This window comes from Lodderomyces beijingensis (assembly GCF_963989305.1).
Source record: "Lodderomyces beijingensis strain CBS 14171 genome assembly, chromosome: 5".
Lineage (NCBI taxonomy): Eukaryota > Fungi > Ascomycota > Pichiomycetes > Serinales > Debaryomycetaceae > Lodderomyces > Lodderomyces beijingensis.
The window spans coordinates 1,341,512-1,356,534 of record NC_089974.1 but is presented as its reverse complement, the minus strand read 5'-3'; the positions used below and the strand labels follow the sequence as shown (position 1 = coordinate 1,356,534).

The window sequence follows — 15,023 nt, the reverse complement described above, 5'->3', positions numbered from 1 at the left end:
AAAGAAAAAAAAAAATTCATTCAAATTAGTTTATTATGTACATTTACTTTTCAATAAAAACCTTTTTTTTTTGAATCTCCTCCTGTGGTTCGTACGTACTTTACAAGTAAGTGGTTCATAGCTGGAATTCATCCACGGACTGGATCTGCATTGCGAAAATCGACTTGACACACCAATCCCAACTCAAGACTATACCGTTGTCAACGGATTTTCTAAAGGCCTTGGTGAGTTTGGAATCTTTGGTCTTGTTCGCAATCAAAATCGACAACTTCGAGCCGTTGATTTCACATTCAAGCATCTGGTGGCTCTTTTTGCCCGGTGGCGGTACCGTTTTGACTTCTTTGAAATTTTTCAAGCCGTGGTCATTTAAAATCCGTGCAATTACATCAAGGCCACCGTTCAAGTTGCTGCTGAGATTCAACTCGATATCGGCAAACAACTTGCCACGCACACTTGATTTTTTCAATAATGACCTTAGATCCAAGTCAGCTTCCACGGTGGAATTACACTTATCTAGCCGGTAATTTTCTATTTGGACCCGGTTCAAGACATCGTAACCATTCTCGATGTTTTCCAAAACGTGAACAATGTAGGAAGGATGGACAATCTTGTCGACAGTGCTCAAGCTGCGCAAAAACTTCTCCGTGCGTAGGATCTTTGGTGCAATCAATGTATTGGGCCTGACCTTGCTCACATCCTGGATTATTTTTATACCCACGGTTTCAAGTTTGAAATAATCGTTTCTATCCAACACGACGTCCAGTTCGCAACCAGTCAAAATAGCCACGATTGAACATTCATCCATTCGTCGCCGCTTCTTGCCCTCCTCCAGTAGTTTTTCTTCTTCAGCTGGGTTCACGTTGTCGACGTTGCTTTGCATAGGATCCTGATGTCTCCGTTTGGTTGCCACTGACACTTCCAACTCGTCCATGTAATGCTTCATTTCTTTTTTACTCTTTGTCATTTTCTGGTAGGCGTTCAAATCACTCATATTGTCATGCAATTTAGCTGCCGCTTTCTTTGCTGCCGAGCGCCCTCCGTATCTATGAGCTCCGCCGATGGGTTCAACAAACCCAACGGGCGTCTTGGGGGACAACAAGTCCACAGTCAAATCGGACTGATTTGGAGTAGCAGTCTCCTTGGATCTTTTTGGTGTCCCAAACACGGGCGTTAGAGACAAGTTTGTAATTTCATCGCCAACTTGCAAATCAGTTGTATTTTTCCTAGTGAGAGTGCGCACGCTGGACATCACCGACGCTTGACGTTTCGATCGCCGTTGGGTGCTCTCATCTTCGCTCATGCTGTCTTCGACTTTACTCGAATCGGTCAACCCGATCAGACCAACCAAGCCGAGACCCGGTCGAGGAGTTAACAAGTCGGCATCCAAGTGGACTCTCCCCACCAAAGGCTCCATCCCAATCGAGCTTCCAAAGTTTGTATACTTTTCATCAGAATGACTCAATTTGGCCCACTTGATAAAACAGTCTTCTAGCCACACATGGTTGACAACGATGACTTCTGGGTCCCCGAGTTCATCAAACCATCTCGCTCGAGCCGCGTCGTATTTTTTACCTTCCGGTTTGGCGCAGATAAGATAGTCGTTATCTTTAGTCAAGGTCTTTGTAAATGTGGCTCCCAACAGTGCAATTAGCCTAGTTAAATAGCTTCTTGCTTCACCGCTGTAATTTGTAATGGATATATTGAGGTCCTTGAAAGCCTTTATTGGCTCAGGAGGCATGGGGAAATAAAGAATGTTTGAGTTTAGCGGTATTGTCCATTTCTTGCTGACAACGATCGAAAAGAACCATTGTAGATTGGCAACAAGAATCCGGCCACTGCCACTACTGCCACCACCACTATTCATACTTTTTTCATAGGCATCACCAGCGCGGTACTTGCCAAGGTAAATGTCGATATCCTGACTAAATTCCCTTTCCACCATGGCTCCAAAATTCCCAATGTAACGTTCAATAGCACTGTGCAAACGTTGCGACAAGTTGAAATCAGAGCCCAAGTGGATTTTCTTTCCCTTGAAAAAGTCCAAAGATGCATCCAGACTGTCATCATCATCGTTATCTTCATCATCATTGTCATTGTCATTATCATTATCATCATTGTTATCAATTTTTGGCAAGGAATCGTTGAGCAAAATCTCCAAATGCGCATCGTCAGCTCGCGGCGTAGCCATTGAGCAAGGATCAACACCGGGGACCAAATACTTTGTCTCATCCAACCTCCGACCCTTGCTAATGCAACGGTCAACCCAGTGAGGATACACAATCTTGATGCCCCTATAGGGTCCCAGGGAGAATTCATTGCCCATGATACTTGCCGCAATAATCGATTTTTCATTACTCATATCCATCGCGATGAGATGCGTGGTATATTTCGACAAGATGTCAACGTAATTCCCGCCAAACGCCCTCACTGCGTCATATATGAGCTCTTTATCCCCCAGCGGTAGATTATCAGCACAGCATATGAAGCAGTCTTTCATAAAGTACGCCGGGTCGGGGTTATACGGCTTCACGGGCTGGAGCTGAAGCTCATCTATCGACTTGAACACCCAATCTGGGGTCGTGACGGGGATCATTGACCGTAGAGCCTGACTGTATTCGACAAATGCTATGGAACGGGAGACTATATGGGTTATCGTCGGCGTGTCGACATAGTTGTGGCTGTTGTCAGACTCTTGCTTGATGTATACAGTTTCCGCGTCATTTTCCTTGAGCAATCTCTCCAACTTGGCTGCTTCATCGCTGTTCAACTCGGGCGACGCCACTATCAAGAACGACTGACCTTGAAACATGGCTGCTTGCTTGCTTTGGCCCAATTGGTCTTGTAATGTGGGTTGTGTGTTTTCTTTCAAATTGGTTGTAAAAAAAAAGGGACGGTTTAGTGGTGGACGCGAAGAAAGAAGTAAACAAAGACACATACAAGCAAAGTCACGTGCTTGTCACGTGAAGAATTCTCTCGAGAAGTGCCAATATTCAATCTAGCTATACCACACTCCTCCTTGTATAATTGACAAGTTGAATACGGAAAACACAGATATATATAGATTTACGTGTTTATTTCTTTCTTTTCATACAAAAATCAACAAAATCTATAACGGCATGCAAAAAATTTACAAAAAAATAAATTCAAAAAGTCATAGCATCATTAAGTTTGGCCACATTGTAAGCAAAAGGGGATGTGGTATGGTGTTTTAGTAGAATCTAGTTTTTTTTCTTCTTTTTCTTTGTTCTTTCTTTAAAACGCACTACTCAATCGATAAACGATGAGTGGACAAGGTTTCGTCAAAGATATCCCTTCCCTCGGCGCGGAACTTCTTGGCCCAGCTTTGGCATAAAGTGCTAGCTTTCATGAATTTCCTCATTGCGTATTTTTTGAAAAACTCCTCGTGTTCTACTGGCTGCAACAAGTAGTGGTAGATGAGTTCTATGCAGACTTTCATATCGTTGATCCTGTACCCTCCACTGTAGTGGATCAAGTTGCCGTTCCAAACTGGAGTTTTTCCTAAAATCAACCTTGCCAAATACATCGCCAGTGCACAGCACAAGGATGGTTTCATGCCGATAAAGTTGTGGTCAACAATGGTGATCTCCAACAAGTATTTGCCCAAAGTCCGCGACTGCACGTCGTACTCGTCGGCTTTCGAGATTCTTCTCAAAAAGTTCATGGGGTTCGGGTAGTTGAGGTCAAAGTTCAATGTGCTCAAGATGTATTTTTCCGCTTGTAATATCTCTTCTTCGGTGTATGATCCGTCTGTGAAGTAGGCATAGTTTTTCACCAGCGGGGAAAAGACTTCCTCATATTTTGCAGCAATGAACAAGGAGCCCGTGGCCAACAACTGCAATTTATCAAGCTCGACGCTTTCGAGAGACATAAACCTATCCATTGTGTTGATTGCCAAAAATAGCGACTCTGGCAAGAGCCTGAATTTGAGGTGCATTTCCACCATCCAGTCCACCAAAATCGATCTCATTTTGGGCTTCAAGTTCTTTTGATTTTGAACATAGTGAGGGTCGGGCAACATTCGCGTTTCGAGCTCGTAGAAGTAGGTGAAGATCTCGCCCACGTACTCGCTAGCCATCAATGGATCATCATGATCTTCTTCGTCCAAGTCTTGCCACTCGTAATCGACCAAGCGGGACTTTTTGTGGGCCGATGTTGACGAAGTTGCGAGGTTGAGAGCCGCGTGGTGGTGGTCTTCAGCCTGGGGCATTTTCAATTTCTCAACCAAATTGGTTGACGATTCGGTGGCTTGTCTCTTTTGCGGTAATCGCGAAGGAACCATTAATGAAGCAGAGCTGGATGCGTCTTTTGTATTGAGCTGAACAGTGGCAGGAGCCCTATTGGACTGGCTTTCCCCAGAACGCACGTCTCCTGCAATGGGGATGGCATTTGAAAGTTTATTATGTTGATTCAAGGGAGCAAAGTCTCCTCCCAACGGCTTCCTCTTTTTATTGTGCTGCAATTTGGTAGAATTGACATTATACTGGTTGGAAACATTTCCTAGATACAGACGTGTTGAAGTAATCGTCCTTGATGCTAATTTCACGAGGCTGGACTTGCCATTACCACCATTACCAGCAGCAGCAGCATTCAAGGCAGGTGGAACATTTTCTTCGTCTTTTTGCTGAGTGGATGTCTCGACTGGTTCCTGAGACGAGAATTCCTGGTTCGACGAGTAGACACAGTTGACCGAATCACTCGAAGGCGCTTGCTGCTGCTGCTGATGAAGCGCCAGCAGCTGTGTCTTTTTCGAGCGCGCTAGCCTATACTCATTCTCATCGCTAGCAGGCACTTGTGCGAATTTGGGCATGTTGATATCGAGACCGATGATGTATTTGGGGGGGGGGGGGGGGGGAAGGATGGGAAGTTGATGTTAACTCACAAACTTGGAAGATATGAAAATGAAAATGCAAACCGTGGGATCAGTCAAACAACTTCGACAACTGAGTTGGCAATGTTCTTTTGGTTTTTTTTTTTTTTTTGACAAATTAAGCGAAGGAATGGGTCAGTTGATCGAAAGTTGAGGGATGGAAGATTGAAAGACGGAGAAGGGAATGGGGTGAATATGAAATCGGGAATGCAAATGCTAATATGCTAACGAACTTTTAAAGTACTGGGGGGTTTGGGTTGTTTGTTGAAAGTGTAACCCAAGCTTGATTCAAGAAAGCAAGAACCGAATTATATTTTTAAAAATGATTGAAGGTTGTATGATCTCTCTTTTTTTTTTTTTTTTTTTTAACAATTGAAGAGAAAGGTACGAAGTTAACTTGGAATGTTTTGCGGTGCAAATGTGTCCTCCCAGGCGTTCCGTGTTGAGTGGGGTGGGAGTAAACTTGAAACTGTGATAATACCAACGATAATACCAACGCTGCTGTGCTGCTGTGCTGCTGTGCTGCTGCTGCTAGTACTTATTACTACCGCTACTACCAACAAGTGTGACTACTACCAAGACGTTCACCTAGTTTGTTTATCGTAGCTGATTAAGAAGTTGGTGTTTGTTGGTTGATAATTATTCAAAACTTTTTCTTTGATATTATTGATCTTTCTCAATTTGGAGGGTGAGCGAGTGGGTGGATGTATTTACGTATGTGGATGAGACTTGGGCTTTTTTTTTTATTTATTAAATTTCCAAAATATTTCTCTGAGTTTACCAAGTAAGTTGAAAAGTCAATGAAGATAGTGAGATCTCTCTGAATAATAAATGAGCAACTGCAACTCGCAATATTGACCCCTGCTTATTATTGTACTTGAATTCTCTGAATTATTTGTGTATTTGTATATTTTGTATATCTGTATCTATGCTGAAATCCGTGCCCAAAGGATGTGTATTTGCTCCAACTGGGTGAGTGGGAGGCGGTGGAAATTGAGTGTAATTGCAACCAAGAGTTGAAGTTCCACAAACCAAACCGTCTGTCCTTGTCCTTTCCGTCGAAATGAGAGTGGGTGACCGACACGAGATGCTATCCTATTATGATGTGGGTATGTATAAGTAACGGCAGGTATTTTGATTATCAAAAAGGCAAAAAAAAGGAGGTCAAACACGACCCAATATATACAAATACACAGATGTAGGAGGAACTACTTGTGTTTAAGATTGCTAGATCCTTTCAACGTCATGAATTTCAGGCGTAGCATACAAAACATCAGGACCGTCGTAGCAGCAGCAGCAGCGGCGACTTGTAGAGATGTACAAAATAATGTGCGTTTTAGACTGGTTTGTATAGTTTTATAGCAACGAAATCAAACCGATTTCAAGGGTATGGGTGGGAACGTGAACACGAGCCGCCTACCAAAAGAGAGTATACAAAATTTGTGCCGAGAATTGCTCTTGCCATTTACCCAGGGCGGTAACTTCCAATTTCCAAGAGGCCGGTCTATGTGTGTTTTTCATCGACACGGGTATATTGCTTGGGCCCGAGTGGAACTCTTGCAATCCCAGCAACAACGGCCGTTTCTGAGCGCAACACACATACGCTATTTTTTTCTCACCTTCTATTTATTTATGAATCAGCCCAATCGGTTGCGAAAACAACCCCCCAGGGCACATCCAGATATCATAACCCCAATCTCCGCTTCAAATCACACTGCAAACGACACACACACACACAGAGAGAAAGAAAGAAAGGAGCGCGGGAGGGGAGGTTGGATAAGAATAGATAACATTGATAGCGCTATATATTCCGTGCTTATACTTACGATAAATCTGGTGTACCTATCCAACACATATACATATATATACATACATTTATAGAGGGAGATCAGCCGTTTGGCTGGGATACGGAAAAACCCCCCAGGCAAGCCACCGAGCGTTGGGTGAACGCGCCGCTTTCTCAGTAACTGCTCTCTTTTCAGTCTCAAGCCCTCAGTTTCTCAAATCAGCACACGTTCCAGAGTTTGACATACCCAGAAGCGATATACCACAGTTTCACAAAAGTTTAGTCCTGTTTCAGTCATATGGGAGTATAAAAAAAACAAAAAAAACAAAAAGAAAAACTGGGTTGGCTTTTGGGCTTTTTGGGATTTTGGAAACAAGTCGATTCCCCTTCCCTATGTGAAAAAGAAGAAAAGAAAAAGAAAATTGACAAAAAAACAAGTTAGAAACGTCGAAAACGCAGAGGGGCGTTTTCCGGTATTGAACTTGGCTTGGATCCCGTTATGGCATCAGCCTGATTACCGTGTTTGTGCAACGCACAAGTTGGGCTGGCTATTGTTGACAGAAGCTGTAGATTTTAGTAATTTACCCTCTTTGGTCCAATGCATCAACATCAAACACCAAAACACCAAACAATCCGCACTAGAGTGGAATATTTCATAACCGCCAAAATGTTGCACGCGTTTGTCAGCGAAAAGGCAGAGGATCCCAAAGCTCTCGTTTGCTCTAATTCCTTCCCTGCGTATTCGATAACAATTGCCATTTCATGACCAAAATTTTAGAAAAGAATAAACTTTTTCTTTCACTAGTGATCTAGCCACAGCGTTTCCAAGCTGTGCATATCACGCATCTATCTAGCCTTCTCTCTATCAACTGGGGCGCTCAAGGAATAACAAAGTTCCGAGGCCCTTTCACCTGGGTTTTCTTCTCTGCACCTCCGCTTGCAAGAGACGCATCTCGAGATTTTTTTTTTTTTTTTTTTAGGTGGTTGTGTTTTTCAACGCCGTTTTGCAGGGCTAGCGTTGGCTGCGAAGAAAATAAAAGAGCAAAAAGTACGAGACCGACATAAACTTACACACCCACAGGTAAAACTTTGAATCGAGTAGGCTAGAATAGGCTAGGCTAAGCTAGACTGGGCCAATTTCAGCTCTCCAACTGCAAACTAGAGAGAGGCAGAAATTTCATGTTGATGGAGTCGATTGGAAAATGGGAGGGGGCGTGACTGGAATGTATGAAAAAAACAAGGAGAAGCCTAGCGTTATCTTGCGTCGTTGGGGTTAATCAAGGTGACAACTGCTTGAGCCCAAGTTGGAAAATCCCCATCTCCATCTCCGATTCTCCCCCCCCCCCCTCCTCCTCCTCCCCTCTCATGTTTTTATTAACTCCACATTATTATCCTCTGGTATCATCGCCGCTTATTCCACCACTACGTAAAACTGCAGAGTCAAAGTACGGCAATGGTGAGAGAGAGAAAAGAAGAAAGAAATCGGAAAAGGTAAACACAAGCCGCGTTAAGCGAAAGTATAAATTTGCAACTGGCAATCACCTCCACCATCTTCACCATCTACACCATCAGCAATTGCCCACAACTTTGACCGAAAATGGGGACACTCCACTACGTCCAGATCAAAAATTGCAATCCCCCTCTTTGTTTCATCCCCTGCCCTGGGTCATGTTCCCGTGCAAGAGAAGAGCAGTCCATTAAAAGGTTCAATGCGTTTGGAACTGAAGCAACCTCCCATTCCAACTCTAGATCAACTAAATTACCAGAATAGTAAATATTGCTATGACTTACTTTCGCTAGTGCCGCTGCATAGCACCAGATGCGTTCATGTTTGAAATCTGCTCTACCGCCTCTCTCTCTCTCTCTCTCGCTCTTTCAACTCTAACGCACCCACACGAAGATCGACAAAAGTGGATCTCTTCATTTAACGAGATGATTTTCTTCTTTATTTTATTTGATAAACACAGAGTCTTGCTATGCACGTTCACGCCGTGACCGATTTCCTCCCTCCCTGCAGCGTGAATTCTGGCGGAAAGTGGCGGGGAAGTGGAGTTTGTGGGATAGATGTCTCTTACGCCATAGAGCAGCTGTTCAGGTTCCCAAAAAAAAGTAAACATCGCTATCGTCCAGTAAACACTGAAAACACAGTAAACACATGGCTGTACCGCTTTTTATTTTCTTTTGCAACTGCTATTGCGCGGCCTACTTCAGAACGCAATCAAAAAGAAAAAAAAATAAAAAACAAAAAAACACCAGGCTAGATAGTATATTACGAGCATTGCTTTTCATACCGCACGTAGTCTCCAAGAAGCTTCGAGCCAGTGATGTCCTCCTTCCCAAAGCAGCCCTCACAGTCTATCTCGGGACTTGCATCGGGAGTCAATAACATCTCATCAGTTTCAGTAGTAGTAGCTGTACTAGTGGTGGTAGTGGTGCTGTATGGGTTAGCCTGACCCTTGGCGTATTGTGTTGGCTCTCTGCTGTTGACAAAGTGTGCTGACTTGCGCGTGCTGGTAGCTTCAGGATGCATTTTGAATTGGCTAGATATGGGTTGTTGATGTCGTGGCGAAATGGTGGGATCTGAGTCCGGAATATTCTCTGGTGGGTATCGTCCCCCGCTGCAATAATCCTTCACAGACTCAGAGGGTCCTTTGACACTCTTTGCACCTGCATGCCAATCGGGAGGAGAAATAATCCCCGATATCAGCTTGCTGTATTGTTGCAAAACGTCTCCTGAAGATAAACGAGTTGGGGTAACTGGTGGCGATTGTTGATCAATCTTGTCTTTTTGCCGCGTAAAATTATTCTGACTAGCATGGTCAATCATTTTTTTGGAAACGCGGCTTGAAGATGCGGGGAAGTGAACGGGCTCATCATCACTTTTGTGGTTTCTGTTCGAAGCATCGGCTCCAGATTCTTGAGACAGACTTTGTTTCTCCAGACGCCCAGACTGTCGTTTGCAATCCTCTTTTGCGGGAGGTGAGCAAACCGTTATTGTTGTCGTTTTCAATGGCATATTGGACTCAGATTGCAGATTTTCAAGCTCTGGTTTCTCCGTTGATTCCGAGTTTGAGACACGACGCCCAGCTTCTTTTGAGCTCTTTTCAACATCCGGGCTATAGGCAACATTTTCCAAGACGAGGTCTTGTTGCTTCCAATCACCATTTTGTTTCGTGTTCAAGTAAATGTTGAGTTGCACTTTAGGAGTAAAAGACAGGGCCGAGACTGCTCTCTCTGGCAGAATGCTCTTTTGTTGATCCTTCACTAGGTTCACAGTGCTCAGCAGATCCTTTACCGGCGTCGAAATCTCTGCGTCTGTTCGAGATGCGCCTTCATCCGATATATGTGGCTTCAGAGGTTTCGACACTGGCTGCAGTATGGGTATGGGGCTATTCAGCGACTTTTTCGTTTTGCTATCAACATCATCAGACACAAGGCCCTTGCTTGCGTCGTCACTGTTAATGTCACTGTCACTGTCACTGCAATTTCCATTTCCACAATCATCTTTTCTCTGTGTAGCTGAAACACGATCGGCAGCTTTTTTATTTCCAAATGCTTTTGCAGCTGCAGTTTCAATTTCATTTGCAAAATATATTTTCAACAATTCTAAAGCCTCGTTTCGCAAGAGTCCAACGTCTCTCTCAACTGGGCTCAGAAGAAGGCTAGTGAGCAATTTTTTCACTTCCTCGAGCATCAGCAACATCTGGTCGGCATTAAAAGGTGGGTTGTTTGCTTTCACCAGAGACGCATCATTGTTGTTTGCTCGCGCTTCTGCACAGGCACTTGTCTCTGGAGGACCATTTGGCATTTTTTCAGCTTCCAGAGAAACTTGCCTTTGCGTTTCTTTCTGCGTCTCCCTATGCGCCTCCCTCTTGTCTGATGGAACAAAACAACGACAGTGTTTTCTCCATAATGTTCGCTGAGCAACCAACTGCTCTAATTTGGCCAATTGTCTGACTCTCATATTATCAAGCTCGAGGTTGGATTTCTGCAAAGTGTTGATGTGATTCTTGTAGAAATCGATTTTCCCATTCAACTTCGGTATAGAGCTATTAGCTTCTTTTAGATTTTCAATTTCCAACTTCATGTACTTTTCCCTTTGTTCTAATTCCACTACTCTCTGCTTCTCCAAGAGTAAATCACCAGAGCAGGATTGCAACGCCTCGTCCAATGAATCCCTTCTTAGTTCCATCTTGGTCAATTCAGCCTTGAGGTTCGATACTTCTTTTATGAGCCGCGAGTTTTCTTCCTGAAGTTGATGCAAATGACTGTGGTTATTAAATATATATTCTGCGTTGTTGGTGGTGTTGTTGCTGTCGGCGGCAGTGGCCCTGTGTAGGGGTGAGCGGCTCTTACCAGCTTTGGCTGGTGATCTCCTCTCTCGAAACAGATCTGTGTCATATCGGGAATGGCCCAATCTTTGATCTTTGAGTGCATTGGTTTCCACATTACTAGGCTGGGCTTTGGTAGGCTGGGCTTTAGTCGGCGACCTTCGCTCTTTAACAGGATCGACATCATTTCGCACAACTAATCGAGTTGGCGTCCGCGCGTCTTTGAATGCATTGATATCCATACCAAGCTGGCTTCTAATAGGCGATCTTCGGTCCCTGCCAGCGTCATAATCGACTCCACTGCCAAATCTAACTGGCGTTCTGCCATTTTCCTTGAGGATGTCCCGATCAATTCCTTGGCTGATCTTTCTATTAATCTCCCTTTCGTCCATCTCCAACACTCGAGATGGACTTTCAAACGTGGCGCTATCGTATCGGTGGATAGTAGACATGTGTTTTGGATAGCGTCAAATTTGTATGAGCCGATGGAGGTAAAATCAAAAAAAAAAAAAAAATATGCGTAGATGCTAGTGCGTTAGCTTGAACAAGGTGTACTCTTGAAGTAGTAGACAAATCGCTACTCAAATGCAAAAGATGTTGTGAAAGTTGAACTGAGATTGAACTGAATCAGGTGGTAGAAAGTTACTTGTTTGATACGGTATAGTATGTATCTCTGTGTGTGTGTGTGTGCGTGTAGCGACGCGTTCTATTTGTAAACAGTGAAAATCAGACACGCTGTCGCGTCACTGCTACCACGCCAACGCAAGCAGTGACGCGACAGCCAACGTCGCAGACTTTGCAAACAAGACACTGGCGGATTCAAGCGCAAACGGTCACGTGCAAGTGCTGCAGCTTGCGTCGACTTGGTAGCAGTGACGCAACAGTCAATGTCGCAGATTCCGCAAACGAGACACTGGCGGAGTCAAGCGAAAACGGGCACGTGCAAGTGTTGCAGTCTATTATGTATGTATTTTTTTTTTGACTCCACAGTCTTCAAGTGTGACATCTTTGTAAGTTTCGAGTTTTATCACGAAGTTTTGCAAGCTAGAACCACCCCAAAGTCTCCAAATTCAGACCCTTCTTTGAAAGCAAACACACGGAAATATCATACCTCAGTAAGCGAGACGAGAGAATGACCGACACCGTGAAAGAGATCAGCGCATTGGCCAAAGAATTGAAAGCCAATTTGAAACAATTCCCAAATTTCCCAAAAGAAGGCATACTTTTCGAAGACTTTTTGCCGCTATTTGCAGATCCGCAACTATTCAATAAATTGGTCACTGCGTTCAAATTGCACGTTGGCGATAAGAAGATTGACTATGTCATTGGTTTGGAAAGTAGAGGCTTCTTGTTTGGACCAACGTTGGCCTTGGCCTTGAATGCCGGCTTCATCCCAGTGAGGAAACCAGGCAAATTGCCCGGCCCCGTCTACAAAGTCGAGTTTCAAAAGGAATACGGTGCAGATGTGTTTGAGCTTCAAGAAGGGGTCATTCCAAAGGGAGCAAAAGTCTTGATTGTCGATGATATCTTGGCCACTGGCGGTTCGGCTTTCGGTGCGGGTGAGTTGGCTCACAAGGCAGGTGCTGAAATCGTGGAATTCTTGTTCGTCATGGAATTGGACTTCTTGAAGGGAAGAGACAAGTTACATGCTCCTGTATTCACCTTATTCGGTGGCCAAGAGGAGAAATTCCAAACCTGAATGGAATGAGATGAAAAAAAAAAGAAGACAGAAATCCTTCGTTTAGACGCTCTTTCCTTTATTGTTTGCAAGTAGTATAGATATGATAGATTTAGATTCAGATTCAGATTCAAAGAAGTAAAGATATGTTTTGATTACGGTTTCTCAACCACTCTTGAATATCAAAAAGGCTAGTTCTCCTATGTAGAAATAAATAAAGTAGCCTTGCTCGTGAGTAACATAGCTTCCAAAGCTCTTTCCAACTATTACGTGCCATGTTGGCCCGTAAATCTGATCTAGTTCTTTTTTCAAATAGGCTGCAACATCTTTCTCAACCTTGTAGTTTTGGATCGCTTGATCAGTAAGCTCAAAGATCTTTCCCTGGATCTCTTCCGATAAATCCGATGCCTTTAAAATCGCTAGACGGATGCGGCGCCTTGAACCTTTCAACGTTGAGCGACGTGTCCCGAGGTATACTCCTTCCCTTCCTCCCCACTTCATCTCCTCTTGACATGCGCTCAAAGTCAAAGATTTCAATGGACTTGCCAGTTAGTATCACGTACACTCTTTTTGTTTGTAACGACGAAACAAGAAACCTATTTTCAAGTAGGTAAGAAACATACGAGTATTGTCATGCTCTGCCATTATCTTGTAGCGCAATGAGAGTTGATGTCTAAAGAGGGCCAGTCACAACCGTTGATGTTTTACATACCACTTTCGATAAAATAGGTGTGTATTTTTTTTTCTCTTTTTGGTTCTTTTCCGCCGCTAGTATGCACGGGAGTAGACACACAGACACACCATGAGATCTACAAGCTACAACTTTTCATACTTCAACTTGTTCTTCAAGACGTCGTTGGGGAAGTCGTCAACTCCCAAAGCACTCGTGTGGCCCCAAGGCTTCAACCTGTTTTCGTTTCCAATGGCATCGGCAAAACAGTTCAACCATCCATCACGAGTGTAGGCTTTGTTCACCGCATCCAAGGTATCTTCATGAATCAAGTGCGAGTTCAATCCCACGTTGTCTAAAATCGTGGCAATCTGCAAAATCAACCCCAAAGTGGTGATGTATCCCGTCTCGCCCAAATCTTGGTGTCTAATGATGGCTTCGCTTACGGCGTCAGCATAGTCCTGGTTTTGAGTCTTGGCCAAGATCAACTCACGAGACAAGAGTCCCCCGTAGAATTCAAAGGACATTTTGGTCGCGTGCATGTTCTCGTTCGTGGTGCCGATATCATGGAGCAAACTCGTGACGAAAACCAACTCGGGGCTCAACTTCCATTGCGGGAATTGGTCCTTGATGATTGCTTGACTGTACAAGTAGACTCTGATGGAATGGTTGAGCACTTTCGCAGGCAACTTTTCAGTTGCATAATTGAGAGTAAAATCTGATACTTGCGTCCTGGGCAATTGAGTACCGGTTTGAGGTGTGGGCTTGTTTGGGTTGGGGATGGCCTTTTTCACATCTCTCTCTATCTTGACAAAACCGTATGCAGACATTAGACTCGGATTAGGTGTTGGAAATAAAAGCTGTATTTTTTTTTGGAAAATATAGGACTCAAGGGTTGAGAAAGGAAACTGGCAACCTTATATAAATCGATATATATAATGTAATTGAGCTTTGGAGAGGGGGAGTGGTTTAGCAGTAGAAAGAGGAGGAGGCAAGGGGCTTGCTGAGATTAAGATCAATTGACTGAAAGTATCAACTCAAAAGCGCATTTCTAAGCAACTGTTAAACGCATACTTGCTCCCCACAGTACAACAAGCAATCTTCCTTTCAGAGGGGATATATTCAAGCTCCTTTATGGCATATCGTCAAAAGCTCAACATCAGTGCTACTACACGACAACTAGAGCGACAGACTGAGGAGACGCACCAATAGGCCTCCTGCGGTGGCATATCTGTTTCAAGTATCGCTATGACAGGGAGAAGGGGGTTGACTTGTTTGGTTCCTGCATCACGTGATCTCCCTCCCTTTCTTCCCCTTCTTCATCGCCTCTTTCTCCCGTGTATTCTTTTTGCAATGGCGCTCATCAGACCCCTTCTTGCAAACACATTGAGTCAATGGCGGAACAAGTACACTTTGGGATCTTCCCTGGTGGTTCCTAGCAGGTTCTCCTTCCCAACAATTCTGCTTTCTAACGATACCAACAATTCATGTGAACACACAGTGTAGCGTTGAAAGCTGCTGCGAAAACTATTCTTACGAGAGAGAGAGAAAGAGTGAAGGCGGGAATACCAGTTTATTAAATAGTGAGACCTGAACCCGACTCTCTTGCTACCTTGGAGGTTGTTGGGGCGGTGGTTTAGGCAGGCTTTAGCTTGATCGACTCCTTGACA

General features: G+C 44.0%; 6 protein-coding genes across 6 annotated transcripts; 1 reads left to right on the top strand and 5 right to left on the bottom strand. All coding sequences in view use genetic code 12, as the record gives it.

Annotated features, from left to right (window-relative positions):
- Positions 1 to 115: 115 nt before the first annotated feature.
- LODBEIA_P44660 (uncharacterized protein) lies at positions 116 to 2,809 on the bottom strand (the record flags this gene model as incomplete). The annotated part of the gene is made up of 1 exon (XM_066974690.1): positions 116 to 2,809. One exon carries the CDS (start codon positions 2,807 to 2,809, stop codon positions 116 to 118), a length of 2,694 nt encoding a protein of 897 aa, XP_066831404.1.
- A 453-nt stretch (positions 2,810 to 3,262) lies between these two features.
- LODBEIA_P44650 (uncharacterized protein) lies at positions 3,263 to 4,828 on the bottom strand (the record flags this gene model as incomplete). Its single annotated transcript, XM_066974689.1, has 1 exon — positions 3,263 to 4,828. The coding sequence occupies one exon, from the start codon at positions 4,826 to 4,828 to the stop codon at positions 3,263 to 3,265; it is 1,566 nt and encodes a 521-aa protein (XP_066831403.1).
- A 4,115-nt stretch (positions 4,829 to 8,943) lies between these two features.
- Positions 8,944 to 11,457, bottom strand: LODBEIA_P44640 (uncharacterized protein; the record flags this gene model as incomplete). Its single annotated transcript, XM_066974688.1, has 1 exon — positions 8,944 to 11,457. One exon carries the CDS (start codon positions 11,455 to 11,457, stop codon positions 8,944 to 8,946), a length of 2,514 nt encoding a protein of 837 aa, XP_066831402.1.
- Positions 11,458 to 12,137: 680 nt separating this feature from the next.
- On the top strand, positions 12,138 to 12,704 carry LODBEIA_P44630 (uncharacterized protein; the record flags this gene model as incomplete). Its single annotated transcript, XM_066974687.1, has 1 exon — positions 12,138 to 12,704. The coding sequence occupies one exon, from the start codon at positions 12,138 to 12,140 to the stop codon at positions 12,702 to 12,704; it is 567 nt and encodes a 188-aa protein (XP_066831401.1).
- Positions 12,705 to 12,848: 144 nt separating this feature from the next.
- LODBEIA_P44620 (uncharacterized protein) lies at positions 12,849 to 13,328 on the bottom strand (the record flags this gene model as incomplete). Its single annotated transcript, XM_066974686.1, has 2 exons — positions 12,849 to 13,102; positions 13,307 to 13,328. The coding sequence occupies 2 exons, from the start codon at positions 13,326 to 13,328 to the stop codon at positions 12,849 to 12,851; spliced, it is 276 nt and encodes a 91-aa protein (XP_066831400.1).
- A 171-nt stretch (positions 13,329 to 13,499) lies between these two features.
- Positions 13,500 to 14,183, bottom strand: LODBEIA_P44610 (uncharacterized protein; the record flags this gene model as incomplete). The annotated part of the gene is made up of 1 exon (XM_066974685.1): positions 13,500 to 14,183. One exon carries the CDS (start codon positions 14,181 to 14,183, stop codon positions 13,500 to 13,502), a length of 684 nt encoding a protein of 227 aa, XP_066831399.1.
- Positions 14,184 to 15,023: the final 840 nt, after the last annotated feature.